This window comes from Scyliorhinus torazame, chromosome 5, assembly GCF_047496885.1.
Source record: "Scyliorhinus torazame isolate Kashiwa2021f chromosome 5, sScyTor2.1, whole genome shotgun sequence".
Taxonomy (NCBI): Eukaryota; Metazoa; Chordata; class Chondrichthyes; order Carcharhiniformes; family Scyliorhinidae; genus Scyliorhinus; species Scyliorhinus torazame.
The window spans coordinates 90,421,961-90,447,178 of NC_092711.1; the positions used below are offsets into that span (position 1 = coordinate 90,421,961).

General features: G+C 45.4%; 2 protein-coding genes across 2 annotated transcripts; one reads left to right on the forward strand and one right to left on the reverse strand.

The window, feature by feature from the left end:
- Positions 1-3,089: 3,089 nt before the first annotated feature.
- On the forward strand, positions 3,090-3,780 carry LOC140417787 (uncharacterized; the record flags this gene model as incomplete). The annotated part of the gene is made up of 1 exon (XM_072501248.1): positions 3,090-3,780. A coding segment is annotated over one exon (624 nt), but the record flags the coding sequence as incomplete, so codon positions are not given.
- A 6,336-nt stretch (positions 3,781-10,116) lies between these two features.
- Positions 10,117-21,830, reverse strand: LOC140418916 (uncharacterized). The gene is made up of 4 exons (XM_072502596.1): positions 21,780-21,830; positions 12,599-15,732; positions 11,423-11,504; positions 10,117-10,216 (listed from the first exon to the last, which is right to left on the reverse strand). Exon 2 carries the CDS (start codon positions 15,614-15,616, stop codon positions 14,918-14,920), a length of 699 nt encoding a protein of 232 aa, XP_072358697.1. The 5' UTR covers positions 15,617-15,732; positions 21,780-21,830; the 3' UTR covers positions 10,117-10,216; positions 11,423-11,504; positions 12,599-14,917.
- Between the last annotated feature and the right edge of the window lie 3,388 nt (positions 21,831-25,218).

A 25,218-nucleotide genomic window follows, 5' to 3' on the forward strand; every position in this document is an offset into this window, starting at 1 on the left:
TTACACCTTCACTAACTCCAAGTAAGCAACACCAATATCAAATACTTCTGTCTTGTCAGAAGCTCCTGCTCATCTTTACAGCATCTGGCAAAACTGCTGTTCAACTTAAAATTCCGAGCAGACTGCAACCGTTCTGAAACTGCATAACTACAGACACACCTGGCTCCTCCCATTAATTGCATTATCTGTATCCGACTATGTTCCATGACCTTGTCTAGCATGGACAAAAAACACACCCCAATATATTATCGGCACTCCAGGGAATCTCTAGAAATCATAACAATGTTACATTAGGCATCTCTATGAAAACACGTAAATGGTTAGAATGAATAATGACTTCACAACTTCTTAATTGCAGCTTTAGCAGACACACAGTCTGGACCTTAACCAAGGTCATTTAATAATATTACTGCAACAAGTAAAAACCCAGGCTTTTAAAAACCTTACTGCACCAGATATAAAATACAATATATATACCAATTTCTTACATTGATCACACATGTAAGCAGGAGGAGAGAATGTTATGAATTTCTATCCTGGACTGACCATGATGGATTTTGGAAATATCTTTTATCGGGATTGGAAGGGGAGGATTTATACACAGCAAACTCAAACTAGGTGAAATGTTTGTTTTTTCTCAATTTCTCTCCTGGACTGACAATGATGGATTTTGTTAAAATTATTTTACATATTTTTAGATGCAGCATATTGACAGATGGGAAACTCAAACCAAACATCACTCAGTTGAGTCAAGTCACTCATTCATCAGGACCTGAATATCTTCAGCCTTTGATTGTGGAAGCTATAATTAACTGGGGAAAACCAACATTAGTGGTGTAAGAATGGACCTGACCCTGGTAAATTGGAGTCAAAAGGTGGCAGGGGAAACTGTAACTGAGCAATGGGCTGCCGATAAAGAAGAGTTCAATCAGAGTAAAGGAATATCTGACGAAGGAGATAGAGATACAGATAAGAAGAAAAGTGTGCTTATTAGGATCAGCAATGGCGAACAATCAAGAGTGTGGGATAGATGATGGAAAACATTCAAAACGTGCATGGGAGAGCGGGGATTTGATAAAGTTATGGAAAATATTAAGAGGGATTGATAAACGTAGGCCAAATGTTCCCCCATGTGGGGCAATCTAGAACGAGAGGTCACAGATATAGGTTGAGAGGCGGTAAATTTAAAACTGAGATGAGGAGGAAATACTTCTCGCAGTGGGTGGTGAATTTGCAGTGCGGTGGAGTCTGAGTCATTAAATGGTTTCAATTTTAATTTATGGGATCTTAACCTGTCGAACTACGCCAAGTTTGGGGGAAGCTTAGTTGATGAATCAAGTCCTGGCGCAATACGACAAGTTGTAAGATTTGTAATATTTGTAGACTATGTCAAGTTGTTCGATTCCTTGTATTATTCGACTGTGTATAGTTGAAGGAATTTATATCATCTCTGCTATTCGGTTATCAGTAGCACTTTGCGAATACTGGAACTCAGCAGACATTTGTAGTATAAACTTCTCAGGTGCCAAAAAAGAATTGTTTTATTTGTAGTCGCTTGATTACAATTTGAAAGTCATTTAAAAGGCAATTCGTAGACAATTCGAAGCTTTCAGAGAATTACAGACATTATCTTTCTTTGCTTAGGCAGACAGCTCGAAAGTAACTTTTAAAAGGTCAAAGTCTGGCAATGAAACATGAAGAGAGAGAGAGAAAGCTAATCTTCAGCTAAACTCAAACTCAAAGTCAAAAGTGGACTAACATCACTGACACAGACTGTTAGACTGACAGAACCCCCAAAGACAAAACTAAAATGGCGGGGGGAAACTTTTCAGTTATACACTTTCATATCTGTCTTAAGTCATCTAATTACACCCCAATATAATCCTAATTGGTTTGGGTTAGACTCAAACACATTTGATTTGATGGCAAGCCGTCCATCTTCAATGTGCAACATCAGCTTTTTAATTGTTTCATGTCTACATGTTATGGAATGTGATATTTTGCTAATCTTTTAGCTGGCTTGGCTAATGTAACAATTGAGACTTCATATCGAGAATATATATATGATTCAATGCTCTTACAAACTGCATTGGACTCTTGCCACCTAGTTGCCATGGAACTCAGTCCTTGGTCTTGACAATTAGCACAAGCAGTGTCGATTTGTCTTGCAACTGTGCTGCTATAATCTTGTAATGGAATTTTATGCTGTTTCATGTATCATATTGAAGTCCGGAATTTATGTGTGCTGAAATTCTCATTTTAAAAAATGAGTACTTAAACAGCTATCTTTTACCTATACTAGTTGTATTTGAAATACCTGGCTTCTACAGGGAGATAGGTACATTTCTGATTTTTAAAAAATGGTTAAAAGGATATGGAGAACAGAAAGGGAGCTGGATTTGAAGCCAAGAAGAGATCAGCCATGATCTTATTGAATGGAGGAGCAGGCTCGAATGGCTGAATTGCCTACTACTGCTCCTTAATCCTATGTGCCCATGTAGATGTCCCGAACCCTGGCACCGGGAAGGCAACACAGCCAAAGGGACTCTCGATCCTCCTTGTAAAACATGAGCTTGAGTTGTAGAATTTCTTAAAGGATCCTGAAAGAATTATCCAACTTTATTTGGATTTCAGCCCAGGGATGAGGGAGAGTGTGTGGGACGGGGATTTACAGATTTGGGGGAATAAGAGATGAAAAATGTTTCAGAGAAACTAGAATTGTCTGTTCAGAATTTCTATTCTGCATTTAAAGTAATGATTTTGTAAACTCATTTTACAGGGGGTTAGACTTGCGGATGGTTCACTTGAATCAAACATTACATCAAGATCTGACAGTCACTCGAGTCATCAGGACCTGAATATTATCCACCTTTGAATGTGGAATGAGAGTTTGTCTGTTCGGTCTGTGGATAAAGATTTAAAACATCAGTGTCTGGAACAATTTTGAGACACACACATTCTCGAGTGAAAGTGTTCCAGTGAACTAACAAGAGAAAGAGTTTTGACCAGTTACACATTCCGAAAGAACCATTCACAGTTGGGAGAAACTGTACACGTGTTCTGTGTGTGGACGAGGCTGCAATTGATCATCCAACCTGGAGAGACACAAGAACACCGTCACCAAGGAGAAACCATGGAAATGTGGCGATTGTGGGAAGGGATTCATTTCTCCATCCCTGCTGGAAATTCATCGGCGAATTCACACCGGAGAGAGGCCATTCAACTGCTCTGAATGTGGGAAGGGAGTTACTCAATTATCAAACCTTCTGATACACCAGCGCATTCACACTGGCGAGAGGCCTTTCACCTGCTCCGTGTGCGGGAAGGGATTCATCAGTTCATCCAACCTTGGGACCCACCAACGGGTTCACACTGGGGAGAGACCATTCACCTGCTCTATTTGTGGGAAAGGATTCTCTCAGTCACCAGTTCTGCTGACACACCAACTTGTTCACAGTGATCAGAGACTGTTTAAATGTTCTGACTGTGAGAAGAGCTTTAAAAGCTCAACAAATCTGTTGAAACACCAACACATTCATACAGGGGAGAGACCATTTATCTGCTCCGTGTGTGGGAAAGGATTCAGTCAGGCATCTAACCTTCTCAGGCACCAGCGGGTTCACACTGTGAAGACACCTTTCATCTGCTCCGTGTGTGGGAAGGCATTCACTTTTTCATCCAACCTGCATAGACACCAACAGTTTCACTTATGACTACAGGGGTTGGATTGTTGCTGCTGCTGTTTATGTCGTCCAGAACTGAACCATGTTCATTCTGATAGTTGGGTTGGTTTTTAGTTACCAGCGGAGGTGGGAACGGGCGCTGGTGTGATGTGAAAATTACTTTCCTGGTCAGTGACACAGGATCTGCAGCCTCTGAGACCGTTTGTAATTTTCAAAAGGCTGGAAGAGAGGAGGGAATGAGAAACCTGCTCATTCCAATAAATAGCAATTTAAGCTCATCGATGAACTTGTTATGGAGCCTGTCTGGAACAAAATGGGATTGTCAATCTGTTCTTTGCATGAAGTTAGACAGTGTGGTGCATGTTAGTGCACTGCTGTCAGGGTCACTGTGGGTCAAAACATGGTTTGTTTTCATGTGATTTTCTGTGAAATTTGAGAGATAAACTAGCACAGATCTGAGTGTTGCACCTAGATTTGATGTCTATGGTCACATAGTGCGGTCTTTATTCACCTGGCCCTTTCATGAGCTGCCTGCTTCCCTCGGCAAAACAGCAGTCCCCAAAATGGCTGCTGCCTGCATTTGGTGTTGGAGGTGAGCTCAGCTTTTGCTGAATCATTGACAATTTACATTTAACCTGGTGTCACGAGAATGATGCCGTTCAATTGCAGGGTTCAAACCTGGAATCCATCCAGTATCAGGTTCCCTGACACCACTCTTGGACTCTTGGAGCTGATTTCTGTTGACGTTAGTGACCCCTATAATGGGGCTGGAGTTTAATATTCTAGATGTTAATATTAAATGTGAAGTAAATCAGTTTGGTGTCAAACTCACACTGTGTCAAGTATTTGTTTCCTCCAAGGTAAAAAGAGACTAATTGAAATCCCGTTCTCGACTGTTCCACTTCTGGGTCATATCTCCTTTGTCAAAGAAAGATTTGTATTTTTGTCGAGCCTTTCATGAACTCAAGATGTCCTGGCATTTTACAGCCAATTTAATTCCCTTGAAGTGCAGTTAATGTTGTAATGTAGGAAATACAGCAGCTAATTTGTGCACAGCAAGATCTCATAAGACTGCAACACGCTCAGACCCAGTGTGTTAGCTTCGTTAAAAAGGCATTGGAGTATAAGAGTCCACTACAGTTAAACATGGCAGTGCTGAGGCCTCAGCTGGAGTACTGTGCACAGGTTTTGTCTCCTTACCCAGGGAAGGACATACTTACTGAGGGGTTGTTGAGGATCGGTTCACTGGACTGGTTCCTGGAGTAAGCGCATTGTCCCATGAGGAGAAATTGAGTTGACTTGGCCATTATTGAGTGGAGATGGTTAGGTTCTGTCTAGTAGGAGATGGTCATTGCCTGGCACTTAAACCAAGATTTTGATCATCGTTAATATTATCATTTCAGTTCAGCATCTAATTCTGAGTGGACTTTAGGAGTCCTTGTATGTTCACCTTAAGACATAGGAGCAGAATTAGGCCACTTGGCCCATCGAGCCCACTCCGCCATTCAATCATGGCTGATATTTTTCTCATCCCCATTCTCCTGCCTTCTCTCCATAACCCCTGATCCCCTTATTAATCAAGAACCTATCTATCTCTGTCTTAAAGACACTCAGTGAATTGGCCTCCACAGTCTTCTGCGGCAAAGAGTTCCGCAGATTCACCACCCTCTGGCTGAAAATATTCCTCCTCATCTCTGTTTTAAAGGATCGTTCCTTTAATCTGAGATGGTGTCCTCTGGTTCTAGTTTTTCCTACAATGGAAACACCCTCTCCACGTCCACTCTATCCAGGCCTCGCAGTATCTTGTACGTTTCAATAAGATCCCCACTCATCCTTCTAAACTCCAACGAGTACAGACCCAGAGTCCTCAAACGTTCCTCATGCGACAAGTTCTTCAGTCCAGGGATCATTCTTGTGAACCTCTGGACCCTTTCCAAGGCTAGCACATCTTCCTTAGATATGGGGCCCAAAACTGCTCACAATACTCCAAATGGGGTCTGACCACAGCCTCAGAAGTACATCCCAGATCACAGTGCCATATAGTGCCATATAGGTTTTTCTAACTGGCATCAATAGTCTACCATTAGTAAATTGATCTTTTAAATAATGCTGCTGTCTTATAAAATTGAATGTTGTTAGTGCATTCGCACACTATAACCATTTTGTATTTAACATACATTAATTCATATTGCATTATGGGCTTGAAAACAACACTTTTTTTGTAGCACATGTTCTTGCAAAAGGAATTAGTTATAGTGTGGGATCACCAAAATACAACTAACACCAATGGGTGGACAATGCAATAGTTAGAATTGGAATGCCAGTTCTCAATTCTGGATTTGAGACAAGAATATATTTTTATAACTCAGTGTAGGATATATCTGAAGCTCAAGAATATTAAACGCAACGTAATGTACATTTATAAAACAACTAGTGATGCCACTGATGAGTTTGATTTTGAGAACTTCTGCAGGCAGATATGTTTTACCTTTTGAAGTGGATTTAACATAAGGAACCATTCAAGAAATTGACATTTCTATCATCGCATTTAGTCTGGATAGAGCTTAGGTATTCAAAGTGTTATACACAGAATTATTAAAAAAGATCTATGTACAGTAAGACCTGATGAGAACAAAAATGCGCTGATATGTATTTTAACTAAGGTTATATCAAGTGCAGTATGTTGAATAAAGTCATTACATCTGTATGTTGCATGTTAGTTCACAAATCCTGATATTCACTCCTCCACGTTTGAGGACTCTGGGTCTGTACTCTTTGGAGTTTAGAAGGAAGAGCGGGGATCTTATTGAGACTTACAGGATACTGCGAGGCCAAGATAGAGTGGACATGGAGAGGATGTTACCACAAGTAGGGAAAACTAGAACCAGAGGGCACAATCTCAGACTAAAGGGACAATCCTTTAAAACACAGATGAGGAGATATTTCTTCAGAGGGTGGTGAATCTGTGGAACTCTTTGCCGCAGAAGGCTGTGGAGGCCAAATCACTGAGTGTCTTTAAGACAGGTATAGATAGGTTCTTGATTAATAAAGGGATGAGAAACATGTCAGCCATGATTGAATGGCAGCAGACTCGATGGGCCGAATGGCCTAATTCTGCTTCTATGTCTTATGGTCTATTGGTTACAAATTACAGTTAAACCTGGGCACATAGTCCTTTCCAGACATGTCTGAATGTAATCAGTTATCCAACAGTTCAGCAACAATCGAGAGAGAGATTTCACAGAACAAGTAACATCCAGTGATTCACTGTATATCAGCACTAATGGACCAGAGTCTGAGAAATCGGTGAGTTTACTTTCAGAGTAATTCCTTCAATATCTGAGAAGCTAATAGCTTTGAACAGCCCATCTACCAAATAGCTCGAGCCTACTTGTGATTATAAATACTCAAGAGCTCACACAGCTGCAATCTCGAGTTACAGAACAGATTCTGCTCCTGTCAATGGAGAGCTGCAGGATTGGACTGTGATCTGTTTACTGCTCATCTTCGGTTCAGCGCAGTCTCTGACTAATTTGCATTTAATAGGGTTTGCAGACATAATGCTTTATCCACACATGATGTGATGTGATGGGGTCCCTGCTCAGTCTAAACTGGGCAACTGACATTAGAGATCAACCCCAAATGTCAGAATAAACATGATTCAGTCCAGGATGTGATTAACAGCAGCAATTCCTGCAAAATCATTTGTGAACTCGCTGGTGTCTCCAGGTGGGACCAGTGAATGAATCCATTTCGACACATAGCAAGTGAACAGTTTCCCCCGTGTGAATTTGTCAGTGTATCAGCAGATTGAATGACTGAGTGAATCCCTTGCCACACTTGGAGCAGGTGAACGGCCTCTCCCCAGTGTGAGTGCGCTGGTGTGCAGTGAGATGAGATGATCGTCTGAACCCAGTCCCGCAGTGAGAGCACCTGAACGGTCTCTCATCACTGTGAACACGTCGATGGTATTGCAGATCTACAGAACCTTTGAAGCATTTCCCAGTCTGGACATTTAAAAGGTCTCTCGTCAGTGTGAATTCGTTGGTGTGTCAGAAGGTGGGGTGATGTCCTGAACCTCTCCCCACACTGTGAGCAGCTGAATGGTGCGTACCCGGTGTGAATGCGCTGGTGCTCCCTCAGTGGGTTTTAAAGCTCTTCTCATAGTCGGAGCATTTAAACTCTCTCGCGGTGTGAACTTGCTGGTGTGTCAGCAGGTGGGTTGAGAGAGTGAATCTGTTCCACACAGTAATCAGGTGAACGGCCTCTCCCAGTGTGTCTGCATCAATGTGTTTCCAGCTCAGACGGGGATCTGAATCCCTTTCCACAGTCCCCACATTTTCCCTGGTATTAACAGTGTTTTTTGCTGCCATGCGTAAAGGTCGATGGTATCCGGGTCCTGATGAACAGGGCAACTCTGGCAGATTTTCATGTGATGTTTGGTTTGACTTTCCCCGAGTGTAAATCCTTCCAAAACCTAGTAAAACTATTTGTACAAACAAGGGACATTTAAAGAGAGCCCACCAAAACACAAAAGCAGGTTGTGAAATTGAGCTGAATGAATCTGGTCATTTGTGGGGCCAGTACTGGGAAAAAGTGACCATGAAAACTGCTGGATTGTTATAAAAAGCCACTGGTCACTAATGTCCTTCAGGGAAGGGAATCTGCCACCCGGTCTGTGCCTGCACAAGAGTCTGGCTTCTATGGGAGACAGAAATCTTATTGGAGGGATTCAAACATTGAGTTCGGGAAAGATGGGTATGGATTTGGGAGGTAAGACAGAATCTGGAGCAGAAATGGTGCATAGAGATGGAGCGGTTGTTTGCAAGGACAGTTGGGTGAAAAGTTGTTTTCATTGAGGAGAGGTGATGATGGCAGATTGGAAGGAAAGAGGTTCAGTCCCTGAAGAGAGAGAACTGTGAACAAAGTCAGTGAACTTGGGGAGTTTGGATTGTCAGTACTTTAATGGGAATAGGGCCACTGGAGCAGGAGTGGGTCCAATGGATAAGGTGAATCCTGATAGGGCATGCGGGGAGATGGGAGTGAAACGAGAGAAAGATGTGGGTTCAGGGCTCAGGAAAGGGGAAACTTTAGAGACAGTTTGGCCCAGTGAGCTAGTGGAAGGAGGGAAGGGACAGAGATAACTGATCAGATTGTCTCAGACTTAGTGACAACGAAGCTCCATGAGCTCCTCACATTTGGTGTTGAAGGTGAGGATGGAGGAGACAGGGAGAGTGCTTGAAAAAAAAGACTTGTGTTAGATATTTTGGTAGTTAATACAGAGCTGATTTATTTTCCATTTAACTACAATTTCCAAAACACAGTCTTAAAGGGGGACCTGAACAGTCTCTCAACACTGGGAACATGTTGATTGTACATCATTTAAAAGGTCTCTTCACACTGGGAACCCGCTGTTGTTTCAGCAGAAACGATGACTAAGTGAATCCATCCTGTCATTCGGGGCAGGTGAACGGTATCTCCTCAGGGAGACCTCACTGTTGTGTTAGAAGGGTGGCTGTCTGAATTAATCCCTTCCCAAACACAGATAAGGTGAATGGTCTCTTCACACTGTGAGCTCGCTGGTGTCTCAGCAGGTTGGATGACTGGCTGAATGTTTTCCCACACTTGGAGCAGGTGAACGGCCTCTCCCCAGTGTGAACTCGCTGGTGTGTAATGAGGTCAGATGATCGCCTGAACCCAGTCCCACAGTCAGCGCACATGAACGGCCTCTCATCAGTGTGAGCACTTTGATGGGACACCAAGTCCCAGGAACATTTAAAGCACTGGCCACAATCCAGGCATTTAAAAGGTCTTTCATCAGTGTGAACTTGCTTGTGTCTCTGCAGATGGGATGACCGAGTGAATCCCTTTCCACACATGGAGCAGGTGAATGGTCTCTCCCCTGTGTGAATTCGCTGGTGTGTCAGCAGATCAGACGACAGAGTGAATCCCTTCCCACACTCGGAGCAGGTGAATGGCCTCTCCCCAGTGTGAACTCTCTGGTGTGTCAGTAGGTCGGATGACCGAGTGAATCCCTTTCCACATTTGGAGCAAGTGAATGGCCTCTCCCCAGTGTGAACTCGCTGGTGTGTCAGCAGATTGGTTGAATTAATGAAACCCTTCCCACACTGTGAGTAGGTGAACGGCCTCTCCCCAGTGTGAATTCGCTGGTGTGTCAGTAGAGTGGATGGCTGAGTGAATCCCCTCCCACACACGGAGCAGGTGAATGGCCTCTCCCCAGTGTGAATGCGTTGATGCGTTTCAAGCTTCGATTGGTAATTGAATCCCTTCCCACAGTCCCCACATTTCCACGGTGTCTCCCCGTTGTGACTGCATTTATGTTGAGAGAGGTCAGATGATTGGTTGAAGTCTTGTCCACACACACAACACGTGTACGGTTTCTCCCCACTGTGAACGGTGCTTTTTCCTTCCATGTTCAAAATCCAATGATGTTCAGGTTAAATTGGGGATTCTGTCAGATCTTGATGGAATGTTCAGTCTGCGTTTCCCAACTGCAAATTCACTCTATTACCCTGTGAAATTGATTTAAAACAGACAAAAGAGAGTGAGAGAGAACCCACAAAAACACAAAGGCAGGTTGTGAAATTGAGCTGAATGGATGTGGTCATTTGTGGGGCCGGCACTGGGAAAAATGACCATGAAAACTGCTGGATTGTCATAAAAACCCAACTGGTTCATTAATGTCCTTCAGGAAAAGGAACCTACCACCCAGCATTCCTGGGCCTATGGAAGGCTGTGGCCTCGACGTGAAGAGGGGCGAGGGGGGTAAGAGAAAAGAGAGAGGGCGCGAGAGAGAGGAGGGAGGGAGAGAGGAGAGAGGCAGGCAATGAAGGAGAGAGATTGGGTATTTCTCAACCAGAACTTTGACAGATTCGGACTTGGAAATATATCACTGTTCCTTCAAGGTCTTTGGGTAAAAATCATTGAATTCCCTCTTTAACAGCACTCTGGGTGTACCTACCCAACATGGACTGCAGCGATTCAAGAAAGTAGCTCACTGCCACCTTCTTAAAGGCAATTAGGGATGGGCAATGAATGTCCTAGCTAGCAATGCCCAAATCTCTTGTATTCATTTAAAAAGAATCAAGACTGCATATTTTCAGCTCGGTAACATTGCCAGCCTCCAGCCTTTTCTTAGCTCATTTGCTTCTGAAACTCTCATCTATTCTTTTATTTCCTCGAGACCCAACTATCCTAACGCACCCTGGGGTGACCTCTCACATTCAACCTCCCTGTAATATTGAATTCATCCAAAACTGTGCTTACTCACACCAAGACGTGGTCACCCACCTTCCCTGTGCCCACGGACTTATAAAATCTCTTGTTTAAGAAGCACCTTTTCCTCCAGGGTTGTATCTCCCTATCTCTGTCATCCCATCCAGTCACCGAGATATTTACTTTCATCTAATTCAGGACTCAGACAGACAATTGTTAATCAGGAAGGGAATCAAGGTTAAGGGGATAAGACAGGAAAGTGGAGTTGAGGATATCAGATCAGCCACAATTTCATGGAATGGCACGGCAGACTCGATGAGCCGAATGGCCTACTTCTGCTCTGCATCTTACATCTTATGGTCATGAGCATTTACAATATTAATCACTCCATGACTGGTGGCTGTTCTTTCAGTTGCCTGATAGCCAAGCTCTGGAAATTCTTCCTTAAACCTCTCCTGCTCACTCCTTCACTTTCCTATATTAAGACCCTCCTTAAAACCTACCTTGGAAACAAGCTTTTGTCCACCTGCTCTGATATCTCCCTGCGTGGCTCAGTGTCAAATGTTGCTTTGAATTGGGCGAAACCTGGATGGCTCAGGAAAAAAAAAATAATGGATCAAATTAAAGCATGTTTCTCCCTTTCAAATCCTCGACATGTTGCATAATTACTCTTGGTGGCTGAGGATGCACCAGGATGTCCATCACCACCTGAACCAGTGTCGCCTCTGCGTCCACATGAATCCAGCTCTGAGAACAGAAAGGTCCCAAAGGAGACTCTCCCCTGGTCACCGGGACCGAGGCCCCGCCCACACTATTGCATCACATAACGGCGCATGCGCTTCACTCACACTGATCCAGGGTGGCGGCCAGTCACCTGGGCCTGTTCATAGGGAAAAGCCTCGGTGTAACTAACCCGGGGCCTGCAGGTTCTTATTGAGGTTGTGAGACCTGCACTGGGTGTTTATGAAGCCTCCGCTCCCTCCCTACCCTCACTCCATTCCTCCCTCCGGCCCACCGACTCTCACCCGTTCAGAAAATCATCTCCCACACGCACAGGGCCCCAAGCAAAATGACGCTGCGCATGCTCCACATATAGCCCAGTATTGCGCCTGCGCGGTTGGCTCCTGTGGTGTGAATAGGGCACTTGCACATACGCAGGGAATGCTGGGTAATTGCACCGCCACTGAACCGTGAAACTGCAGAGAAAATAAATTTGTTACCCAATTGAGATGAATTGCTTTTCAAAAAATTCAGACTAATTTTTGTGAGTAGGTGCTTGCTTCTATATATATTTTTGAATTTTTCGAATTAAGGGGCAATTTAATGTGTCCAATCCACAGACCATACACATTTTCTTGGGATGCGGGGGTAAAACCCATGCAGACACGGATGTGACCCGGGACCGGGATTGAACACAGGTTCTCGGAACCAGTGCTAACTACTGCGCCACCGTTCCGTCCCAGTGCTCTCTTATATTTAATTTCTGGGAATAAGGAGAGATTTTTAAACGTTTCCAACCTCCCCTGATTCTATTTGGACTGGGTTCTGTCCCGGAATCATTGCTTTCCCTCTCTTTTCTCTCTATTTCCTGACATTGACTGTTCATTCCATCAGAGGTGTAAATCATGCAGCTCTTCATCCCTGTGCTGGCTCTTTGGACATTCAATCCAATTACTTACACACACCAGGCGGCACTGTCAGAACAATATCTTTCTGATATATCAGATGTGGAGGTGCCGGCGTTGGACTGGAGTGGGCACAATAAGAAGTTTTGCAACACCAGGTTAAAGTCCAACAGTTTTGCTTGGAGTCACTAGCTCTCGGAGTGCAGCTCCTTCATCAGGGCAAAAGGTGAATGGAGAAGGTCTTCCAACGTTTCAGATCGAAGATCTACAGTCCTGCCACATCCAATCGTGAATTGTGGTGCAATTAAACAACTCACTGAAGGAGGAGGATCCACAAATATCCCCATCCTCAATGATGGAGGAGCTCAGCACATTTGTGCAAAAGACAAGGCTGAAGCATTCGCAGTAATCTTCAGCCAAAAGTGCCGGGTGGATGATCCAGCTTGATCTCCTCCAGAGATCTCCAACATCACAGATGCCAGTCTTCAGCCAATTTCATTCACAACACGTGATATCAAGAAATGGCTGAAGGCAGTGAATACTGCAAAGACATTTTTCCGGCATTAGTTTTGAAGACTTGTGCCATACTCCTAGCAAAGCTGTTCTAATAAAGCTAGAACACCGGCATCTACCCAGCAACTGGAGGGTAGCTCAGTGGTTCGCACTGTTGCTTCACAGCACCAGGGTCCCAGGTTCGATTCCTGGCTTGGGTCACTGTCTGTGCTGATTCTGCACGTTCTTCCCGTGTCTGCGTGGTTTCCTCCGGGTGCTCCGGTTTCCTTCCATAAGTCCCGAAAGACGTGCTGTTAGGTAATTTGGACATTCTGAACTTTCCCTCTGTGACCCCAAACAGGCACCGGAGTGTGGCGACTAGGGGCTTTTCACAGTAACTTCATTGCAGTGTTAATGTAAGCCGACTTGTGACAATAATAAAGATTTTGTGTATTTTAGGGAACAGGTAGAACTTCCTTGGTTCGCCCCTCAGATATTCCATCTGTTTTTGATTAATGTATCTGGAGTCTGAGTTCTTCCAGTCTGTCTCCAATTCTCCTTCCTGTCTCGGGTATATGGGTCCAGGTAGCTTGGTGTTGTGATTCGTGTTGTTTAGTTGTCTGTCTGTTTCCAGAAGGTATTGTTGTCTCTCAATAATGACTGTGCTGCTACCCTTGTCTTCTGGTCTTATGAACATATCCATGTTGGATCCAAGCTCCCGGATTGTCTGTCTTTCACTCTGGGTAAGAGTCTGTTTGTGTCTTGTATTTCACTACTCTGACTGGGCAGAGACCTGATTGAAGGGATTCAAACATGGGAGTTCTGGTGAAGATGAGCAAGGATTTGGGAGGTGACAACATGTTCAAAGAATTTAAAGAGGAGAGGGCGGTTGAAGGTGGGGCAGTAATTTGTAAGGATGGCAGGGTCAAGGGTTTGTTTTATTGAGAGAGTGCTGATGGCAGATTTGAAGGGCAGAGGGACAGTACCTGAAGAGAGAGAGAAATGTTGACAATATTCGTGGACACAGGGTAGTTGGCTGATCAGTACCTTCGTGGTAATAGGGTCGATGAAGTAGGAGCTGGGTCTCATGGACAAGATGAGCTCTGAGAGGGCATGAGGGAGATGGGAGAGAAACTAGAGAAAGATGTGGGTTCAGGGCTCGGGAAAGGATAAAATTCAGAGACAGTTTGATCTGGTGGGCTCAAGGAAGGGAGGGAATCAGCAGAGGCAGCTGATTGGATTTACTCAATCTCAGTCACAAAGATAATCCACAAGCTCCTCACACTTCTTGTTGGAGGTGAGGATGGGACAGGGGAGAGCAAGAGTACTTCAAAAGGAACTAACTTGTGTCAGAGATATTAAAACGTTTCAGCACACTGTATATTTCACACAAATCTAATTTATTTGACTTTTAGCCAGAATATTAGCCGCTGTAAATGGGCTGGAATTGTTATCAGCAGAAAGAGACCCAAATGAACATAGATCATCATAGAATTTACAGTGCAGAAGGAGGCCAATCAGCCCATCGAGTCTGCACCGGCTCTTGGAAAGAGCACCCTACCCAAGGTCAACACCTCCACCCTATCCCCATAACCCAGTAACCCCACCCAACACTAAGGGCAATTTTGGACACTAAGGGCAATTTATCATGGGCAATCCACCTAACCTGCACATCTTTGGACTGTGGGAGGAAACCGGAGCACCCGGAGGAAACCCACGCACACACGGGGAGGATGTGCAGACTCCGCACAGACAGTGACCCAAGCCGGAATCGAACCTGGGACCCTGGAGCTATGAAGCAATTGTGCTAACCACAATGCTACCGTGCTGCCCTATGGTTCAGTCCTGAATGTGAGAAACACCAAAACCCAGTCGCAGTCGTTACTTGTGGCCTCGTTGGTGTCTCAGCAGGTGGGATGAAGTGGTGAATCCCTTCCCACCTGAGCAGATGAATGGTCTCTGCCCAGTGTGAACCCGCTGGTGTGTCTGCAGGTTGGATGATCGAGTGAATCCCTTCCCACACTTGGAGCAGGCGAATGGTCTCTCCCCAGTGTGAACTCGCTTATGTTCAGTGAGGTGAGATGATTGTCTGAACGCAGTCCCGCAGTCAGAGCACCTGAATGGTTTCTCGTCAGTGTGAACACGTTGATGGAACATCAGTTCCCAAGAACTTTTATAGCGTTTCCCGCAGTCTGGACATTGGAATGGTCTCTCTCCAGTGTGAACTCGCTGGTGTCTCAGCAAGTGGGATGACTGAGTGAATCCCTTCCCACACTTGGAGCAGGTGAATGGTCTCTCCCCAGTGTGAACTCGCTGGTGTATCTGCAGGTTGGATGAGTGAGTGAATCCCTTCCCACACTTGGAGCAGGTGAATGGTCTCTCCCCAGTGTGACTGCGTCGATGAATTTCCAGCTTGGATGGGGAAGTGAATCCTTTCCCACAGTCCCCACATTTCCACGGTTTCTCCTCCGTGTGACTCCATTTGTGGCTTGTGAGGTCTGATGATCGAGTGAATCCTCGTCCACACACACAACACGTGTACGGTTTCTCCCCACTGTGGACGATGCTTTTTCCTTCCATGTTCAAAATCCGCCAATCTTCAGGATATGATAAATCGAGAACTCTGTCAGATCCTGATATGATGCTTGGTTTGAGTTTCCGGAATTTGAATCCTCCATTTCGAACACCCTGTGAAACTGATTTAAAGCAGAAAATAGGGAGTGAGAGAGAACCCACAAAAACACAAAGGCATGTTGTGAAATTGAGCTGAATGAATCGGGTCATTTGTGGGGCCGGCACTGGGAAAAAGTGACCATGAAAACTGCTGGATTATGTATATATACAAGACACATTAAGAGAGTAGTTGGCAAAGCATTTTTGACCTTGAGCTTCATTAATATAAATATGATACTGAAACTATGCTTCTGGTGGCACAGTGGGTAGCACTGCTGCCTCAGCTCCAGGGTCCCAGGTTCAATTCCCGTCTCAGGTGACTGTGTGTGGAGTTTGCACATTCTCCCCTTGTCTGCGTGGGTTTCATCCGGGTGCTCCGGTTTCCTCCCACAGTCCAAAGATGTGCAGGTGAGGTGGATTGGCCATGATAAATTGCCCTTTGTGTCCAAAGGTGAGTTAGGGGCACTGGGTTACAGGGACAGGGTGGAGGCATGGGCTTAAGCTTAAGTAGGGTGCTCTTTCCAAGGGCCAATGCAGACCCGATGGATCAAATGGCCTCCCTCTGCACTGTAGGAATTCTATGGCTCTAATTCTATTCTTTGAATCTTTATAAAGCTCTGGTCATCACGCTTCAGGAAGGATGTGAAGGTTCTTGGAGAAGGTGCAGAGGAGATTTACCAGAATGGTTCCAGCAAAGGAGTTTGAGGGGAGGTTTGATTCAGGGACACAAGATTATGCCAGGTTTCCACCAGGTGGACAAAGAATCTCTGTTTCCATTCACTGATCGTACAAGCAGTCGGGATACAGATTTAAAGTTTTGGATAAAGCCTGGATTGAACTGTATAAGATCCTGGGGGGTCTTGACAGGGTGGATGTGTAGAGGATGTTTTCTCTCGTGGGAGAATCTGGAACAAGGGGGTTACTGTTGCAAAATAAGGGGTCACCCATTTCAGATGGAGATGAGGATTTTTTATTCTCTTAAGGGCTGTAAGACTTTGGAACTCACGTCCATAAAAGGCAGTGGAAGCAGAGACCTTGAATATATATTTTTTTAAATTTAGAGTACCCAATTCATTTTTTCCAATTAAGGGGCAGTTTCACGTGGCCAATCCACCTAGCTTGCACATTTTTGGGTTGTGGGGCTGAAACCCACACAAACACGGGGAGAATGTGCAAACCCCACATGGACAGTGACCCAGAGCCGGGATCGAAGCTGGGACCTCGGCGCCGTGAGGGCGCAGTGCTAACCCACTGCGCCACCGTGCTGCCCGACTTGAATATTTTTAAGGCAGAGCTGGATAGATTCTTGATGAGCAAGGAGGTGAAAGGTCATCGGGGTAGGCAGGAATGTGGAGTTGAGGATAGAATGAGTTCAGCCGCAATCTTATTGAATGCGGAGCAGGCTCGCGGGGCCGGGTGGCCTGTTCCTAGTTTGTATGTAAAAGGTACAGGAGATATGAGGTGATATGAGATGTATGTTTTTACACAGCGAGCGGCAATGACTTGAAACTTGCTGCCAATGAGGGAGTTTGAAAATAGACACAACGAATGATTTGATTTCAAAAGGAAATTGGATTGGCATCTGAGGGAAATAAACCTGCGAGGATACAGGAAGCAGGAGAATGGCACTGACTGGATTGCTCCAGAGAGATAGCATGGACTCAATGGGCCGATGCCATTCCCTGCGCCATCACGTCTCTGACATTTTTGTACAGGCTAGTTTTGTAATTTAACCCCGGGGGTTCAGATATCACTCAGATAAATCTGAGCTACACTCCCTCCGAGGCCATTCTATTCTTCCTCAGGTTTGTTGCCCAGAACTGAACACAGTTCTCCAGGTTTGGTCTAACCAGGGTTTGTGAATCTTGGGGCTTTTCCAGTCACACTAAGACCTGAAATCTTCCCTCACAGACAGAACAGACAAACCTTTTACCTTCCACACCCAGATGCTGCTGAAATTCAGGTTCTAATGAATCGAATGACTCTGTCAGGTTGCGATGTGACGTTTGGTTTGCTTTTCCCGTCTGTTAAACCTCCACTTCCGGTATCCTGTAAATTTACAGAAACCTCACTGTGAGTTTAGGATAGAAATTCACAACATTCTCTCCTCGCCAACTTTGATTAAATATATTCCTGGAGGTTTGATCACATGACCTGCCCCCATCCTCCAGCCATTAATCGGTCAACACATCCATCCTTGTGACACACTGCCTTCCTCGGCCAATTGGGAAGCAAAATGACCTTACAGGGCAATTACTGTCCTAACGATCTTCCGGACACCCAGGTATGAATCTCACCAACGCAGGGAACGGAATTGGTGCGAATCCGGGGAGAGGGAGCTTTGGAACAGTAAATATAAATAACTTACCGTGGGAATTTACGGCCTAGACAGCAGGGAGAGGAGTTGCCGCAAATCCAGGGAGGAGCAGCTTCGGAACAGTAAGTATAAATAACTTACCTCGGGGATTCACGGCCTAGTCGGCAGGGAGCGGAGTTGGTGTGAATCCAGGGAGGAGGAGCTTCGGAACAGTAAGTATAAATAACTTACCTCAGGGATTCACGGCCTAGTCGGCAGGGAGCGGAGTTGGTGCGAATCCGGGGAGGAGGAGCTTCAGAACAGTAAGTATAAATAACTTACCTCGGGGATTCACGGCCTAGTCGGCAGGGAGCGGATTTGGCCCGAATCCGGGGAGGAGGAGCTTTGAACAGTAAATATAAATAACTTACCTCAGAGTAAAGCTGATTGGCTGGTTGGGAATCTGTTCTAAATTTGAGAAACTGGAGTAATTAACTAAGTCGGGGAGTAACGAGGAGATTGGTAACTAGGAGATTGTTGTTTGTATCTATATCAATGATTTGGATGAGAATGTACAAGGCATGATCAGTAAGTTTGCAGATGACACTAAAATAGGTGGTATTGTCGACAGTGAGGAAGGTTATCAAAAATTGCAGCAGGCTCTCGATCAGCTGGGTAAGTGGGCCAAGAAATGGAGTTCAATACAGATAAGTGCGAGGAGTTGCATTTCGGAAAGTCAAATCAAGGTAGGATTTTCACAGTGAATGGTAGGGTCTTGGGGTGTGTCATGGAACAGAGGGATCTTGGAGTTCAGGTGCACGGTTCTCTAAAGGTGGAGTCACAGGTAGATAGAACGGCACGGTAGCATAGTGGTTAGCACAGTTGCTTCACAGCTCCAGGGACCCAGGTATGATTCCCAGCTGGGGCACTGTCTGTGCGGAGTATGCACGTTCTCCCCGTGTCTGCGTGTGTTCTCTGGTTTCCTCCCACAGTCTAAAGATGTGCGGGTTAGGTGGACTGGCCATGCTAAATTGTCCTTCGTGTCCAAAAAAAGGTTGAGTGGGGGTTACGGGAGTGGGGTAGATAAGTAGGCGTGACTAGGGTGCTCTTTGTAAGGGCTGGTGCAGGCTCGATGGGCCGAATAGCCTCCTTCTGCACTGTAAATTCTCTGAAGAAGGCTTTTGGCATGCTGGCCTTCATCAGTCAGGGCATTGAGTATTCAAGTTGGGAAGTTATATTGCAGTTGTACAGGATGTTGGTGAAGTCACACCTGGAGTATTGTGTTCAGTTTTGGTTGCTTTGCCATAGGGAAGATGTTACTAAACTGGAGAGAGTGCAGAAGAGATTTACAAGGATGTTGCCAGGACTCAAGGGACTGAGTTACAGGGAGAGATTGGACAGGCCAGGATATTTTTCTTTGGAGCGTAGGAGACTGAGGGGTGATCTTATCAAGGTGTATAAGATCATGAGAGGCATGGATACGGTGAATGTACTCAGTCTTTTTCTCAGGGTTGGGAAATCGAGAACTAGAGGGCATAGGTTTAAGTTCAGAGGGAAAAGAATTAATGGGAACCTAAGGAGCAACGGTTTTACACAGAGGATGGTACGGATGTGGAATGAGCTGCCGGAGGAAATGGTTGAGGCAGGGACATTGACAACATTGAAAAGTCATTTGGACAGATACATCGATAGGAAAGGTTCAGAGGGATATGGGCCAAGTACAGGCAAATGGGATTGGCTTAGATGAGCTTTTTGGTTGGCATGGGCCAGTTTGGGCCGAAGGGCCTGGCTCCGTGCTGTAGATTCTATGAACCTCAAGTCTCTTTGGACACCCACTGTACTTAACCTCTTTCCATTTAGAAAGTACTCAGTTCTATCCTTTTTTGGTTCAAAACAGATAACCTCACACTTGTTTACATTGCCACAATCTTGCCCATTCACCTAGTTCGTCAATATCTTCTTGCAATTTTATGCTATCATGTATGCTGTCTACGATGCCACCAAACTTTCATCAGCAACAGTGCAGAAGAGGCCCTTCGGTCCATCGAGTTTGCATCGACACATGATAAACCTGACCCACCTACCTAATCCCATTTGCCAGCACTTGGCTCATAGCCTTCAATGTTATGACGTGCCAGTCTTCATCCAGGCACTTTTTTAGAGGATGTGAGACAACCGTCTCTACCACCCTCCTCGGCAGTGCATGAAATGAAAATGAATGAAATGAAAATTGCTTATTGTCACAAGTCGGCTTCAATGAAGTTACTGTGAAAAGCCCCTAGTTGCCACATTCCGGCGTCTGTTCGGGGCATTCCAGACCGTCACCACCCTCTGGGTAAAAACATTTTTCTTCAGTACATGTGTCAAATCTAATCCCCACTCTCTGCTGTCTGTTGGTTAGCCAATCCTCTATCCAAACTAATATATTATCTCTCAACCCCATGGGATTTTACCTTGATTATTACCTTTTGTGTGACACCTTATCAAATGTATTCTGGGAGTCAAAATACATCGACAGGACCCCATTATCCACTTGGCTTGTTACATCTTACAAGAACTCCTAAGAAATGAGTCAAACACGATTTACCCTTCACAAAACCACGCTGACTCTGGTGGATTGCGGTTTGACTTTCCAAATGTCCGGTTGCTACTTTCTCAATCATGGATTCCAACAGTTTCCCAACAACAGGCTTTAAACTAACTAATTTCCTACTTTCTGCCTTTTTGACCTAATCCAGTGACATTGGAGATTTTCTCAGTGGAGCCTCAGTCATCATCACTGAGACTAACTTTAAATTCCAGATTTTATTCATTTAATGGATTGGAGCCCATGTCCCCAGAACATTTTCCTGTCTCTCTGGGTGACTAATGCAGTGACATTGTCACTGGGTCAGTGTCTCCCCCCTGGTCTCTGTGAGGTTGTTTGTGGAGAGAAGCCGGAAGCGGCGGATAGTGAGAGTGGAGAATGTTCATTGTTTCACATTCAGCTCCAGGGCCCCACAGGGGTTTGTAAACCCCACCCCCCAACACTGACCTCTCACCTGACACCTCACAATGGTTGACGGCATCGCGCGACCAATAGGAGAAGAGTACGAAGTCTTACAACACCAGGTTAAAGTCCAACAGGTTTGTTTCGATGTCACTAGCTTTCGGAGCGCTGCTCCTTCCTCACCTTGCTTCCTGTTACCCTCACTCCGTTCTCACTCTCTCGCCCTTTCCATCAATCTTTTTGATTCTCTCTCTCCCCCACTACTCACTCTCTTTCTCTCTCTCTCTCTCACTCCGTTTCTCACATAAAATTCTCTAGCCCAGAGGGTTATGGATAATAATAATCATTATTGTCACAAGTAGGCTTACATTAACATTGCAATGAAGTTACTGTGACCATCACTGAGGAAGGAGCAGTGCTCCGAAAGCTAGTGACATCGAAACAAACTTGTTGGACTTTACCCTGGTGTTGTAAGACTTCTTACTGTGCTCACCCCAGTCCAACGCCGGCATCGCCACATCAATAGGAGAAGAGTGGGCGGGTACGGGGGACCGGTCGGGAGTGACTGGTCCTCCAGCCAATCGGAGTGACTGTGGGCAGGACTGGGCCGAGTGAAGCATGCGCAGTGTGATTAATGGCGATGCAGAAAAGGTTATTTCTGGGATGCACAACTCGTGAACGTGGGAATAGCGGGACGGAGGGAGAGCTGGATCATGCGGGTCATTAGGCACGCTTCGGAAGCATGTTAAATAAAGCAAAAATCCGGAAAAATAAACCACCGGTACCTGGGGATCTGAGCGGGGCCTGGAGCTTTCTCACAGACAGGAATATGCGGCCGCCATCTTTATTTGGTACTGGCAGCGGTGCGCATGCGCCGTCTCAAATTGGGTTCCTCGCAGCAGTGCACATGCGCCCTCGGCACCTTATTTCGATCACTGGCAGCTCACTGCGCACGCGCACCCACCGTCTTTATTGGGGCACAAGCATCAGAGCGCAGGCTCAGTCGCCATCATTGTTGGGGGCAACGTTTTTGAAATGTGTCTTCATGACAGAATGTCCAGCAAACGATTTCACTCAGTTACAAATTCCTATTTAGGGGGCAGAATATATGCCGAGGACTGTGACAATAATTCGAATTTATATTATGACTTGAACAGCATAAAACTTTTTCGACTTTCAGAGAAACGTGACAAAATAACAATTGACACTGAGCCACATGACGAGATATTAGATTTTAAGGACAATCTTAACGGAGGAAAGAGAGTCGGAGAGTTTTAAGGAGGAAATTCCAGAAATTGAGGCCTTGGCAACTCAGTAATGGTGGAGAGATTAAAATCAGGAATGCTGGAATTAAATAAGTGCAGAAATCTGAAAGGGGTGTGTGTGGAGGAGATTACAGAGATCAGGGTGATCATTACCATGGAGTAAAGCAATGAGACATTTAAACTTTTTGTGCCTTTTAAAAAGGAAGCATTTGTAGAATTGTGGGCACAGGGGGTGGTGTTAGTAAGTAAGCACATGGGTAGCAGAGTTTGGGATGGGATGGAGGGGGTTGTTTAATGTTGGAGTTTGGCTGCGAGTGCATTGGAATAATTTGTTTGAGAGGTAACAGAAGAATGGATGATGGTTTCTGCAGCAGATGAACAGAGACAAAGGTGGAGTCGAGCTGTGTTACTGAGTTGGAAATCTGCAATCTTGGTGATGGTGTGGATCTGTGGTCAAGAGCTCATCTCGGGGTGAAATATTTCACCAGGGTTGTGAACAGTCAGCTTCAGCCTCAGACATTTGATAGGGATGGAATTGGTGGCAAGGGACTGGAGTTTGTAGCGGGGATGAAAGGGAATGGGTTCAGTCTTGTCAATATTTAAATGGAGGAAAGTTCTGCTCATCCAGCACTGGATGTCAGACAAGATCGGACAGTGTGTCCAATTCCTGTTCCAGCCTCCCCGTACAGGCGCCGGAATGTGGCGACTAGGGGCTTTTCACAGTAACTTCATTTGAAGCCTACTTGTGACAATAAACAATTTTCATTTCATTTTCATTTCTTGGAAAGGAACTTGCAGGTGGTGATGTTCACGTACATCTGCTGTCCTGTCCATCCAGGTGGTGGGGATTAAGGGTTCAGGAGATTTTGTCAAATTGTGATTCAGTTGTTGGTCCATTGCTTCCTGTTACCCTCACTCCATTCTCACTCTCTCTCCCTTTCCATCAATCTTTTTGATTCTCTCTCTCTCCCCCACTACTCACTCTCTTTCTCTCACTCACTCTGTTTCTCACATAAAATTCTCTAGCCCAGAGGGGTGTGGATAATAATAATCATTATTGTCACAAGTAGGCTTACATTAACATTGCAATGAAGTTACTGTGACCATCACTGAACATATTGAAGGCTGAGATGGTGAGAGTTTTGGTCTCTCAGGAAGTCAAAGGAAATAGAGAGCTAACGGGAAAGAGTAATTGAAGACTGAGATCAGCCACAATTGTGTTCAATGGCAGAGCAGGTTCGATGGGCCGAATGGTCTACTTCTGCTCCTGTTTCTTGTGTTCTTGCAGAGGCCCGAGCCTTGTGTGGGCTCAGGCCGGGGGGCAGGTTCCCTTCCCTGAAGGCCATTAACAAACTGGTTCACTTTTCACAAAAGGTTCAACAGTTTTTGTGGTCACTTTTTCCCAGTGCCGACCCCACAAGTTACCAGATTCATTCAGCTCAATTTCCCAACCTGCCTTTGTGTTTTGTGGGATCTCTCTCACTCCCTTTTTTCTGTTTTAACTCAATTTCACAGGGTATCAGCAGGGAAGGATGTGCAATTGTCCAACCAAGCACCACATCAAAATCTGACAGTCGTGTAACTGATTGGAACCTGAATACCATCAGATTTTGAACATGGAAGGAAAAGGAAGTTCACAGTGGGGAGAAACCGGACACGTGTTCTGTATGTGGACGAAGCTTCAGCCGATCATCTGGTCTGTCAAAACACAAGCGCAGTCACAGCAGGGAGAAATCATGGTAATATGGGGACTGGGGCAAGGCGTTCAATTACCCATCTGACCTGGCAACCCATCGACACATTCACACTGGGGAGAAGCCTTTCACCTGCCCCGAGTGTGGGCGTGGATTCACTCAGTCATACAGCTTGTTGATGCACCAGCGAGTTCACACTGGGGAAAGGCTTTTCACCTGCCCTGCGTGTGGGTGTGGATTCACTCTTCATCACAACTGCTGACACACCCGCAGATTCACAATGATGAGAGACCTTTTAAATGCAGAAAATGTGGGAAGTGCTTTATAAGTTCTCGGGATCAGGTGTCCCATCAAAGAGTTCACACTGGCAAGAGACCGTTTAAATGCCTAGACTGTGAGAAGTGCTTTAAAAGTTCCGGGGAACTGGTATCCCATCAACATGTTCACACTGACGAGAAACCATTCAGGTGCTCCGACTGTGGGACTGGGTTCAGACGATCATCTCAACTCACTCTACGCCAGCGGATTCACACTGGAGAGAGACCATTCACCTGCTCCCAGTGTGGAAAGGGATTCATTCACTCAGGCAACCTGCTGAGACACCAGCGGGTTCACAAGTAACTGATGTGATTGGATTTTGCTGTTAATCACATCCAGGACTGAACCATGTTCATCGGACTCGGGTTTGACTCATATTTATGAACGCTAATCCAGTTATAAGGGATAATATTCTGGATAAAAGTCAATTATTTAACACAAGTTTGTCGAATCTTTTAACATCCCATCACAAGTTAGTTCTGTTTGAAGGTCTCTCCCTCTCCCCTGTCTCCTCCATCCTCACCTCAAGTGTGTGGAGTTCATGAAGCTTCTTTCTCACTGAGATTGAGACAATCTGATGAGCTGCCTCTGCTGCTTTCCTCTCTTCCACTAGGCCAAACTGTCTCTAAAATCCCACCTGGTCTGAGCTCTGAACTCATCTTTCCCCAGTTTCTCTCCTACCCTCCATCTTCCTCAGAGCTCATGTTGTCCATTAGACCTGGCTCCTGCGCCAGGGTCCTGGGTTCGATTCCCGCCTTGGGTCACTGTCTGTGTCAAGTCTGCACGTTCTCCCCATGTCTGCGTGGGTTTCTTCCAGGTGCTCTGGTTTCCTCCCACAATTCCTGAAAGCCGTGTTTATTGGGTGAATTGAACATTCTGAATTCTCCCTCTGTGCACCCGAACAAGCGCCAGAGTGTGGCGACTAGGGGATTTTCACAGTAACTTCA

Coding starts and splice junctions, on each gene's coding strand:
- LOC140418916 (XM_072502596.1), bottom strand. CDS start 15,616: ATGGAAGGAAAAAGCATCGTCCACAGTGGGGAGAAACCGTACACGTGT.